At 45.8% G+C, this 12,043-nt stretch overlaps 1 protein-coding gene across 1 annotated transcript in view; it reads right to left on the bottom strand.

Moving 5' to 3' along the window:
- Positions 1–12,043, bottom strand: part of LOC136368673 (fer-1-like protein 4) — a 38,435-nt gene that overhangs the window by 3,411 nt on the left and 22,981 nt on the right. The window contains 15 exon segments of the mRNA XM_066331044.1: positions 518–759; positions 1,039–1,137; positions 2,413–2,498; positions 3,482–3,660; positions 5,543–5,697; positions 6,469–6,639; positions 7,112–7,239; positions 7,661–7,771; positions 8,462–8,593; positions 8,928–8,947; positions 8,950–8,986; positions 8,988–9,034; positions 10,188–10,236; positions 10,841–10,972; positions 11,358–11,461. Coding sequence (XP_066187141.1) covers positions 518–759; positions 1,039–1,137; positions 2,413–2,498; positions 3,482–3,660; positions 5,543–5,697; positions 6,469–6,639; positions 7,112–7,239; positions 7,661–7,771; positions 8,462–8,593; positions 8,928–8,947; positions 8,950–8,986; positions 8,988–9,034; positions 10,188–10,236; positions 10,841–10,972; positions 11,358–11,461 — 1,692 coding nt within the window.

Here is a 12,043-nt window from a genome sequence, read left to right as displayed (position 1 = left end):
CAGGTCTGATTACCGGGAAGCACCAGAGCATCAGGGAGCTCTGAGCCCCCAGCAATGAGATGCTGCAACTCAAGTGCAAATAGTCTCACGAAGGTTGTCAATAGTCTCACACAAGTTGTCCCTGTGCCTACAACATAAAGTCCTCAGAAAAATGCTCTTAGGCCCAGACTTTGGGATCTGCATATCTAAGTAAGAGAATGGAAAACAAGCAAATTTACTGGAAAGGTTGCGAGGAAGCAGAATCTGGAAGTCCTGTGATGTGACAGGGACTGAAAAAATACACCAAGGCCCTGGGACAAGCATGCAAACACTACATGTCTGTGTAGGGGAGGTGCTTATCTCCAGGCTCTATCTATAGCTCAGATGTGAAAAACCAGCCCAGGTGAACTGCTGAGCTGAAGAGTTTGATCTGATGGTCCTAGTGTCTCTTCTCAGACAGCTGAACCCCAGGGAAATGCTGGAATGCTCCAGCAAGGTAAGGGACAAGTCAACCCACTACCAGCAGGTAACACCATACCTAGAAAGTCATTAGCTGAAATCCTGTCATAATCCCAGATCTGGAGGACCAGAACAGCTGGTTCCCGAAACTCTGATTCCTCCATGGAGAAGACAGAGTCCTTTTTCTTGTAGGTGATCTCCTTCTCAGTCGGGAGGTAATTGAAGCGGAAGATGAACCTCCAGTTGAAATTTCCTTCCCCAGTCAAGGAGTTAAAGTGAACATCTGTCTCCTGCTTGTTATGCTCAAGACCTTTTATCCAGCTGCAGGAGAAATCAGTTACCCTCTACCCTTGTCAGCCAGCCTCAAAGGCAGAGCAGAAGGATGGAAGCACTGAACCTCATGGGGTAGCAGGAAAAGGTCAACCCAGAGTAACACCCGGACAACATGTCTGGGGTTACAGCAGCCCATGCAGAGTACTGAAGTGGGTTCCTCACACTAAGGCGAGGAGGAGCAAAGGTTCAGAGAAGGCAAGTGAGCAGGCAGGCCAGGGCAGGGAGCAAGGCAGCCAGGCTCTGGCCTCCCTCTCGTTCCCACCAGACCTTTTCACGTAGATGTCGCTGGAAGGCTCTCCTGTTACTGGGTTGACATCATCAAGGATCACATTGTCCGTGTTCCAGATAATCACACGAAGCTCATAGCTGTGGGAAGGACACAGAGGTGAGACACATGCCCTTGTTGCTTGATGCCTGGGGGGGCATATCAAGCCCTGAGCACAATGCCAGAGCAGCAGAACTTGACCCTTCCCAGTAGTGTGGTTCCCTCCTGCTCCTCCCACCAAGCACAGCCCAGAAGTCTCACTGCCAGGTATAAAACTCTTCCTGGACACTATAACCCTACAAGACAAGCACCCACAGTCAATACGAGTAGCTTTTGCAAACCAAATCCCTGGTGCATGGGAAACCCACTCTGCTTTACTAAGCCATAGGAGCACAGAAAAGCCTAGGCAGGAAGGGATCTCTGTAGTCTCTGCTCCAAGCTCTTGCTATAGCTTCATAGTAGGTCGAATGCTCAGGGCCTAGTCTGCATTAGTTTTTAATATCACCAAGGATGAACATCCCAGCACATCTGAGACAATCTGTCCCTATTCCAGGGTAGCTTCGCTGTCACTGGGAAAATGTTTTCTCTATATTCAGTTGGAGTTTCCCTTGCTGCAATTTGTTTTCTTTGTCTCTTGTCCTTTCAGGTGAATGTCTGAGAATAATCTGGACCCTCCTTATCAAAAGTACCATTAGACCCTTGAAAACAGCAGATTTCCTCCTTCAACTCTACTTCCCTAGACTCCCAAGGACATCTGTCCACTAGGCAGAATCTGATGAGTAGTGTGGGGATTGAAACAGAGGTTATAATGGAACTGATAAAGAAGCCTAGAATCTTAGGCCTGATCGAGCAGAAACCATAGGAGAGACAGACATAAATAAAAACTCCCTGGGGTACAAGTGACCAAGAAACATGTTGTGAAACTTTGTAATGATTACCAAGTAACTGATGTAATTAAGAATGTATAACCAATGAGAATTGTTACCAAAAATAGAACCCTACATAAGTGCCCTACAAGAAAAGCCCTATATAAATGCTTTTTATGCTCAATAAATTTGGCTTCTGATCAGAACTTGGAAAGTCCCTGTCTCTCAATCTCTGATAAGTAGCTCTGGCCTGGGTTTCTAGTACCCTTATGTCCAGCCATAGAGACATTACCTTCCCATCCCCATTAACCTTTGTGTGGCTGAAGCTCCTATGGCCCACAATGATACACTCAAGAAAACTTGTGGTCAGAGCTGGAGCAAAGAGGGCTACATGCCACAGTAGCACTGACCCTCAATCTGTGCCCTGTGGCACATCCTGCCAGCCCATGGCAAGGGACATTGGCCCTCCCTGCAACCCACCAGCCCCAGGCCTACCCCCACAGGTGCTACCTGACAGGCAGTCGTGGCTTGATGTTGACAGGTGGTGGTGCAGGGACATCATTTGGAAACATGTCAATCCACATATGCAAGGAGCCCTCATGAGAGAAGACAGTAAAGACACTTCAAAAGACGGATCACTCTCCAGCTCTTCAAGAAGCAAGGAAAGTTCTCATCAGAAAGCCCCTGCATGGTTCTCTCCATTCCGAGCACTTGAGAGTGACATGAGATTGGATTTTACACAGGGAAAAAAACAAAGGCTATGAAAGTTTGCTTATTTCTGCTCCCAAGAAAAACCACTTCACCTACACTGAATCCATTTCAAACAAGCATGTCCCTCTGTCTTAATAAGGAGTATGTGGTAATGCAGAGCTTAAGCAAAACCAACAAAAAACTAAAAAGTGATGTCTGACTCTGCTCTCCCCACATGCATTTCCAATGCCAAACAAAGCCAGCACGAGAGCAGCACTCTGCTTTTTTCAAACCTCCAGTACCCAAGGGAACAGGAGATTTCTGTGCAGGACATTAAAATGGTGAGTTCAGGTGACTGTATTGCACAAAACTAAGGACAGATGTTTCTTCTCCAGCCAGGGAGAAGCCAAGGGTGCAGAATAAGGTTCTTGCAAAACAGCAGTGATAAGGGACAATGCAGAGGAGGCAGGTATAGGCAAGGATACAATCACCCACAGGGGTGCATGGTGGCAGGGCTCAAAAGCAGAGCAGTTCTATTGCCACCTACACAGCATCCTCATCAGAGCAGTGATAAATGGCCTGTGGAGACAGGAAGAACTCTGGGTCATCAGCACTATGAACACAACATCAGTGGACAGAAGTTCCTTGAGGAAAGGGTGTTCAGAAACATCATGAGAGGTCAGAGGGTAGATGTGAGCAAAGGACAATCACAGCCAATGTCCTCACTTCATTGCTGGGCGAGCCATCCACAGACACAACTCCAGTCTCCCACCCAGGAAGGGGACAAAGCATAAGATTCCCAGGAGACCAGACAGGGGGCTGGAAAGCAGCTTTCCAGAAGGTGCTTCCCTGAAACGATATTGAGGTTTGGCATGGAAACCCACCTTACCTGCACAAGCCCGGGGTTCTCTGGGTTGTACAAAGACCGGATTTCCACGTGCTCTGGTACTAGCTTGTACCCATATCCTGGCATCTCTTCCCAGTGCTGCAGGACGTACAAAGCCTTATGTTCAACATCCACTGACAAGTTCTCATCTGCCACTCCTCTTTTGTTCCTCACACAGGCCTCTGCAGCAAAACACAGCCAGGGAGAAGATAAAGGCTTCTGGCCAGCAAGAGTCATGTCAGGACATCAGTCACCAGCACAAGAACAGGAGACGATGGACTGGGCAAACAAGCATCTCTCTAGAAAAAAAATCCCCATTTGAAGGAGGAGAGCACGGATGAGGGGAGTGAAATCAATATGTCGCACTGATGAGAGAAATGGCAGGCAGGAAGAAAACAAGCCAAGAGAAATACAGTGGAAAGGGCAAAAAGAATTTACTCTGGCCCCAGGAAAAAGATCCAAGAGACATTGAGAAGGACGTGACCCTGTGGGGCAATTTAAGTCCCCACATCTCTGTGGTAATGCCAACAGATCCATGGATGAATTTTTGCCAGAGAAGTGCTACTGGAAACCATTACTTGCCACACTCAAGACATGCACCTGTGCTCTCTGTTAAAGAACACAATTAGTAATTGACTCCTTTGGCACAGCAAAGCCAAACAGCAGCTCAAGACCAAATCTTCCTGGTGGGAGATAAGCTAGAGCAAACAGGTGGGAGCATAATGACCCACCCACTCTTGGGTTTATGGAGCACAACTTCCCTTGGATATCAGTCTGAGGCCTAAACCCTTCCAAGCAGTGCTCAAGCACAACAGAGGTTCACAGGGCACCAGCTGCAGCTGTGATGGAACCAGAGCCAGCTGTCAGGGAACACCAGGAGAGCACCTTGTTTCTCCCTCCCCAGCTGTCCAATGACCTGAAAAAAAAGGGGTAAGGGGCTTCTGGAGGCTCCTTTCCCTCTCCTGGGTAGGATTTCTTTTCCCTTCTTTGCATAAATCTTAGAGACCACCAGAAACTGAGGAACAGTTGTACTAAAACAAGGAGAAGTAAAGTTGGCCAGACATGTAGGCACCCTTACTCTGAGTGGGTAAGGCCAGGGATCATCCTGCCTACAGGCTACATCGCATTGCCTTAAGTACTACATAGCATGCCTTAAAGTACTCAGCCATCCACAAGTGGGCCACATCTACTCGAGGTTGGATTCAATTGCAGAGGTGTTGGCCACAGCAGGGCCTGGCCTTTGCTGAGGGAGTTCTCCATCACTGCTGGTGAAAGGTTGGTTCTTTGACATCTGTGGTCCTGGCTCAGGGTTTCTAATGCCAGTTAGAAGGAAAGAAAACAGCAAATGAGAAGCAAAAGCTGCCCCACAAGGTGGAGATAAACAGTAGAGAGGGACAGCATGGAATCACCCAAGGAGCACTGGAAGCACAGAGCATTCCTGGACAAAGCCAGCGAAAAACAGGAAAGAAGACTAAAAAATACTTCCTTCTCCCTCCCCTATACCCCTCAAAATACACCAACAAACAACACCCACAAACAAAAAACCACCCCAAAACATTAAAGAAAATCAAACAAAAAAACTATCACCACAAAAAAATCCCCCAAAACCAACCAACCTAAAGAAAATCCCCAAAAAACTCCAAAACACCCATAATCCCAACAGGACTTCATTTTCTTGCTGACAGTGATCATAAGCAGATGAAGGTACAGCTTTGTGACAGTGCCACCACCAGATAAGCTGGCATACAACAAACCTCCATGACCAATACTAACATGCAAGTGGGTTTACTTTGTTCCACCTGCTGCCTGGAAAGCCACTTTGGTACCTAATGGCCTGGATCACATCTTCTCCCAGTGCAAAAGTGTCCACTAAAATGAGGCCACTGAACCAAGGATGCACCTCACAGTGACCCAAAAACCTTGCCCATGCAGGGCACAGAGTGAGTAGGCCAGCCTGGTTGCCTCAGGGAAGAGAGGACTGTGGGCTCCCAGACCACCCACCAGCACGTGCATTGCTAAGCACAGGCAGCTATTTAAGGGATCAATTCAACAACCCCTCTATACCTTCAGGAAAAGCCTCTGGAGGGACCTTGAATATTTTATTGTCCACTTTGATCTCCTCCCATCTGTACTCTGCAGCAGGGATTGAGTTTTTCTTGCATAAACTATCCAAGATCTGTGTGGGTTTGAAAGCATCTCGCCACATGTTGTAGCCATTTCTGCATGGAAAAAGAAAACATCAAGAACTTTTTCAGCTTAGGTTTATTTTCTAGGCTATGAAACAGCCTTCCCTCCCAAAGCACAGGCTATGTCACTAGAACCCTGCTCAGATTTTCACTGGGAAAACTCTGGGCTTAAAAAGGTTAGAAAAAATCTTAATGAATGAAAAGCTAAACAAACTCTGTCCTGAGGGAGAACAAGCTAGACTTGCACTCCACAGAACTATTAGCTTCTGAGCAGCAGAAGCAATGCCAGCAGTAGAAGCAATTCTAGATGCACTTCCTAAGTGAGAAAGAGGTTTTAGCTGTGCTGGGTACTCAACTTTATTTCCTACAGCTAATTTTCCAATAGCAGGGTAGGAGGAGAGAAGTTTGTAGAAAACCAGCCAAAAACACTGGAGAATTCACATGGAAGGAGGCCAAAGGAAATCAGATGTCCTGAGTGTTGCTGCTTACGAAATACTGCCAGAGAAATTGCTGTGTTTTTTGAAAGAGGTCAGAGTCAAGTAAGCACTTTTCTCACAGAACACCAATGTGTAAGCAATACAGATTTTTTTTTTGTTATATTATGCAAGCTATATTAGTTTGCAGTAGGAATTAGAGTTATTATAGGAAGCTGGTAGGTGTCTAAAGAGATAGAGTTATCCATGTAACTTTTAGTGGATCTGTGAAGCACCTGCAAATGTATATTCTGTATATTCTCACAGAACAGGAGCACTGTTACCCACATGTGGTAGGCCTATGGCTCTAATGTGTCACATTGGTACCTACAAGTCATACTGCATAGCCACTCCACAGTTGGCCCTGTGCTTGCTGTAGAATCGATTCTCCAAGTCAATCTTGGTCTCCCCAATCAGATCATCAGATCCAACCAAATCATGGTCAAATACTGCCACAGTGAGTTCTGATTCCATGGGAAAGGAGACTGTCAGCTCCACAACTCTGGACAGAAACAAACAGGGAAAGTGCAATTAGCAAAGAGGATGGAAATGAAACACATGCTCTGCTTTGATAATCCTGCACATTTAAGAACTGTATTTAACAACTTAAAGAAAGACCTATGATAAACTTTGGTTCTCTCTAAATTCAGTATATGCAATTTTCAGTGTGCATGTTCAAATGAATTACTTTTCCAGGAATGTATGCCTCAGATAGAGGGCCTAGAGTTAGGGAAAAAGGTCTCCAATGCTCGGCTTCCAATTTTAAATCAAGTCCTTGGGTGTGCTCCCCTCCCCACCCAAAGCATGATGGCTCCTGAGTTAGCTGGAAGCAAGAGACATGCCCAGGGGCTTTGTGTTAAGGCACAAGATTTTCCATCAGAAAGGAATAGAAGATCCTACAATGTGAGCCACATTCCAAGCCCCAGATTTGCATTATTCTTATTAAACCTGCTAGGTAAAACCTTCCTGCATACTCTCCAAAAACAGGATTGAGCTGCTTTGGGATGTATCGCTCCTTTGTGTCCTTCTGCTGCTGCCCCACAGTCACAACCACATAGGGGTCTGCTTTGCCATTGGGGTCTGCTGGAGACAGATTTGTAGCCTGGAATATACAAGAGATACTGCTATGCGTAGCTGTAGAGAGCAACCTGCACAAGGAATACTGCACAGGCCTGACCAAACCTGCTTGGTCAGGTCCCTCCAGCAACTACCCCAGCAGTGAAACAGCCACTTGTTCCCACACAAATCCTCACTCTACAAGCCATTGATGTCTTCAGTTGTGGTCTCACCTACTTGCTCATGATCTCAAGGCAGATGCGAGGAGCCAAGAAATGCCCATCTGCCTATCTTCAAGCTACAAAGCATGGATGTGATGTACATGTCTTCCACTGGCAGAGGCTTCAAGCCAGCATCACATTTTTCATAAGTGCCACTGCTCACATTTACCAAGCAGAGAATGGCAGAAGGTCCACAGGGAGGGGAGAGATTGCCAAGCATTACTGCCACCTCCACCAGAGACTTACCTTAACAATATAAACTCTTACAAGAACCTTGATAGGTCTGTTCCTTGGAATGCCCTGGGAGACCTTGGGTTCTGTAACAGCTTCCTCAGTGGGGTAGACATAGAAGGAGCCCTGCAGAAAACACTTTTCAGGGAACAGCTAGATATGCATGGGAATATCTCAGAAAGGATTGGAGCCGCCAGCTTCACCTGCCAATCAGAGCCATTTCCCCATGCAGACCACAGACACCCCACACCCATGGAGACAGTCCTTCCCAAAGGTCCAATCATGCCCACATGGCCCAGGCAATCGCTGCTTGCAATTTAGGCTGCAGGCTGTCATACCACTGCCAGTGTCAGATCTGAGCACCTCTAGGCACTTTGGACTGCCAAGATAGAGTACACCAGAGGTTTTCTAGGGACAACTACAACTTCTGTAGAGTCTTCAATAGCTCCTGGATGGGAGGATAATGCCTCTTTTAAATAAGTTTTGTTAAGTTTAAAACCAGTGAAGCTTACTTATATAATACTTATATGCATACTGAATACACTCAGAGGCTGCAACCAAAGTGAGTCCTTTATGCTTCATGCTTTCTCCTTGTAGCAGCTAAAAAATCTGAATTGGATGGATTTATAAGCTAACAACTGTAGGACCATGGTATAATTGCTTCAACAGGCACTAACAGTACCCTGGCCAAGCTGCAGCCCAACCTGCACACCCATGCACTCTGCAAGGTTTTGCTGGTGTTGGCTTGCTCTAAAATACATGTCATAAGTATCTTCTTCCACAAGCAGCACAAATGTCATCCAAATGAAATAGTACCTTGTACTTCCCCACATAATGTTCATCCTCATTTCCATCTTCATCTTCATTTGTTTTGCCACGATGAAGGGGGAAAATACACAACCAGTCTTCAAAATTACCAAATTCATTTTCCAGTTCAGAGTTGTAGATCTGAAATAAGTAGAAAGTAATTTTGGGCCATTTCCTGCCATCTTAAAAGAGAGTCAGAAAGACCATCCTTTCTCTGTTTCAACCATTTCACCTAGTCCTACCTTACTCCTGTATTACTCATTGCAGGTTGTTAATGGTTTTGGTGCATGTCCCTGGGGCCAGCCTTGGATGTGGGTCCACATCTCAGCTTGGCTCCAAGGTCTTATTAGCTGCATTAAAGTCCAGCAATATTAGGACCTCAGCATACAATGGGAGGTTCTCCTCCCAGCATAACTTCCACTGCAGGAAGGTAAAAACATGGATAAAGGGCCAGGGCTGGAAGAGACTAGGTGACCTGAAGGGTAGCAATGAGCTCCTCTTGGGTTGAGCAGGTTCAGCTTCAATGACTGTTTCCATCCTCTGCTTCCATGTCAATGGAAGATGCATTTAAATTCCCGCCATCTAGAAAGTACAGTAAGAGATTAGGAAACACTTAATTATACCCATCATGTCAAGTGAAATTACCCCAGCCACAGCTTCTGCTATCACCCAGGGCTTTGGCCTGTGTCACAGCAATTGGAGCTATTGCTATTTGTAACAGCTGTCATTCTGGCACCTCAGGTTTCCCAGCATGGCATGGCAGGGTGGGTGAGGGGAGAAAAACTGGCACAGATCTACCTCCCTGTTTGCCTGTGTGGCCAATATTCAGATAGGAATTGGCAGAAATCAAATGAAGGAAGGTGGTTTGTGCCAGCTCATAGGTGCTGTCAGGGAAGGCATACAAATCCCACCCTCCTCTCCGGATGAGTGCTTATTTGCTGGCCTGCTGGTTTGGGTGGCTAATTGAAGCATCAATGTCGCTTTCAGCATAGCCAGCTGAGCCTGGAGAGAATGTGTCTAGACCTTTCTCAGGGCACCACAAAACCAGGGACAGAGTGGGTGTGTCTTGTCCCATTTCCCAAGCTACAGATTCCTCAAGCGCTAATGGCATGCAGGTACCCTCAAAGCCTCTCCTTAAATTGTATTACATTCATTTTTATACTTTGCACTTTCCCAGGTCATGGCCTATATGAGCCACTGCTACACCCTCTGCAAACTTGAACCTACAGCTGCAACACTGTTCTCAGATCATAAAAGGATTGTTATTACCTCTCTGTTACCTCTGTTACCTTCCGTTACTGATTCACTTGTACCCAAGGTGAGTAACCCATGAGCACAGAGTGATGCCCAGCTCCTTGACAGTTTTTTGTGTTGATCATTCTCTCTCCATCTCTTTTTTTTTTTTTTTTTTTTTTTTTTTTTTTTTTTTTCCCTGCATTTTGTTCACACAGGGAAGTACTTGCTTTAACATCATTTTGCTCGCTATCTTCCAGGACTTCTGACTATGTTTCCAATTATTTTTTTTTCCCAGAAAAGTCTGGTGTTTTCAACTTGGAATAGCCTGTTAGCCTTCCGTCAATGTCTTCAGCCTCTCTGCTGACTTTTATGCTGTTATTGCTGTATGTCGCAAGGTGTTGTCTGCACAGACGCCATTCCCACAAGCCCAGTACCCTCTGGGATGGTATAAAATCTTGGTTCTCCCCAATAAAGAATGGGGTACTGCTACAGAACTCACCTGCATCATTCAAGTCATCATTCTCAGCATCTTCCTCATCACTGCATGCCTGAAACACACATAAACAGTCACCTCAGATCCCTGACAGAAAAAGCTTCTCCTTCCAAGCACAGAACACTGATATTTTCCTGCTGGCTGAGTAAGTAGCATATAGGATGAAATCATTCAACAATACACTATTGCAGGTTGATATCGAACAAGTGTCTTAATGACTTTTCCTTCTCCCCAGATCCTTCTACTAGCTTCTTTTGATTGGAATTTAAGTTGACAGTGTAAGGAAGGAAACTTGGAGCAGACCTGCTCCCATAACACATACTAGGACATAACCAAGACAGAATAAGCAGCATGAAAGTCCCTGTTAAAATCAGCAACATCACATTTTCAGGAGTCCCTCAACAGAATCTGCCTCATTCTCATGCCACTTCAGCACTGAGCCTCAGGGATGTTTCAATACCCACCTCCTGCTGAAATCAGCCCACCTGGTAGATGCTTGATACCTGGCTACCTTAAGTATGCTTGATACACTAAGGTCCACATCTTCCTGCAGATCCATGCCAGGAGAACTCCTGTGACACTCAGAATGGTTGAAAACATCTTCCTCAGACCAGTGCAGCCTATTTTCCCTTCTGTTGGCAGCTGTCACAAAATACTACCTGGTTATACAGCTCTTTCAGGGATGCATAGTACTTGGACCACCAATCCAGTTCTTCTAGTTCTGGTTTTTCCTCTTCATATTCATCTTCCTTCTTTACAAGTTTATTGATAGGAATCTTCTTCAAAGGAGCCTTAAGAGAACAGAGAAAAGGGTTCAGAGGGAAGAAGTGACTACCTAGGACACTCATGCACTCTCCTCTAGTGCTCTGGGAGCCTCTGGCAAAGGCTCAGCATTCAGAGAGGGCACAGGGGGTGCAAAGCTGCCTGTGGACCCAGGTTTGTTCTTTGCTACAAAAGAAGCCATTCCCAAGGCACCAGGCAGGTCTCCTTAGTGTCCATGTACTGGAGCTTCAGCACATATGGCCAATGAGCAGGCAGGAGAGAGGAGTGTTTCAGTCCAGAGAAAAACCTGGTGGTTGAAACCTAGCACTGAACTTCTGAACTTTTTTTGTTGTTTGCAATCTACAGTTTGGCTTTACAAACTTCAAAATTTTTTGGGCCAAACACATCACTCACCTTCACAAAATTAAGTGGGTGAGTGCTGGAACCTGGGTCATCAGCTGCCAGTGCAGTGTTTACCACAGTCTGAGATGGAAGATGGTAAGATGAGACGTTGCAAGCTGAGATGAAAATAAAGAGCTTTATGTTTCCATGCATTTATTTCTGCCCACTACTTCTTACTTTTGGCCACAGGAAAATCCTCCCTGTTAAAACACTGTAGTCTGATTGATTTTAAAACTTTTCATAGCCCAGACCTTGCAAAAATACTGCTGGAAATCCAACTACAGTACTGAGATTGGCCACCATCATCAATATGCTTGTTGCTGACTCCCAGGAATTCAGAATTATGAGATATACCTTCCCTACTCAGAAATATCCACAGATGTCAATCTTTGACTTCTTCTTCATGCTTCCAGATTAGGAGTACTGGCTGTTGCTATAATAGAGCTAATTAGCTAAACTATTACCCAATGAAAAGACCTTGACCTGACAACGTGAGAGAACTTAAAACTTTTCAGTCCTTGGTCCTAGTGGACCAGTTCCCTAAAGATGGAGGTCTCATAGAGCAAACTTTTCCCTGTGAGAGTGGTGAGGCCCTGGCACAGGTTGCTCAGAGAAGCTGTGGCTGCCCCATCCCTGGAAATGTTCAAGGCCAGGACAGACAAAGCTTGGAGCAATCTGGTCTAGTGGAAAGTGTCCCT

The sequence above is a fragment of the Sylvia atricapilla genome, chromosome 16 (genome assembly GCF_009819655.1).
Source record: "Sylvia atricapilla isolate bSylAtr1 chromosome 16, bSylAtr1.pri, whole genome shotgun sequence".
NCBI classification, from domain to species: Eukaryota; Metazoa; Chordata; class Aves; order Passeriformes; family Sylviidae; genus Sylvia; species Sylvia atricapilla.
This window is presented reverse-complemented; position numbering and strand designations above follow the sequence as displayed.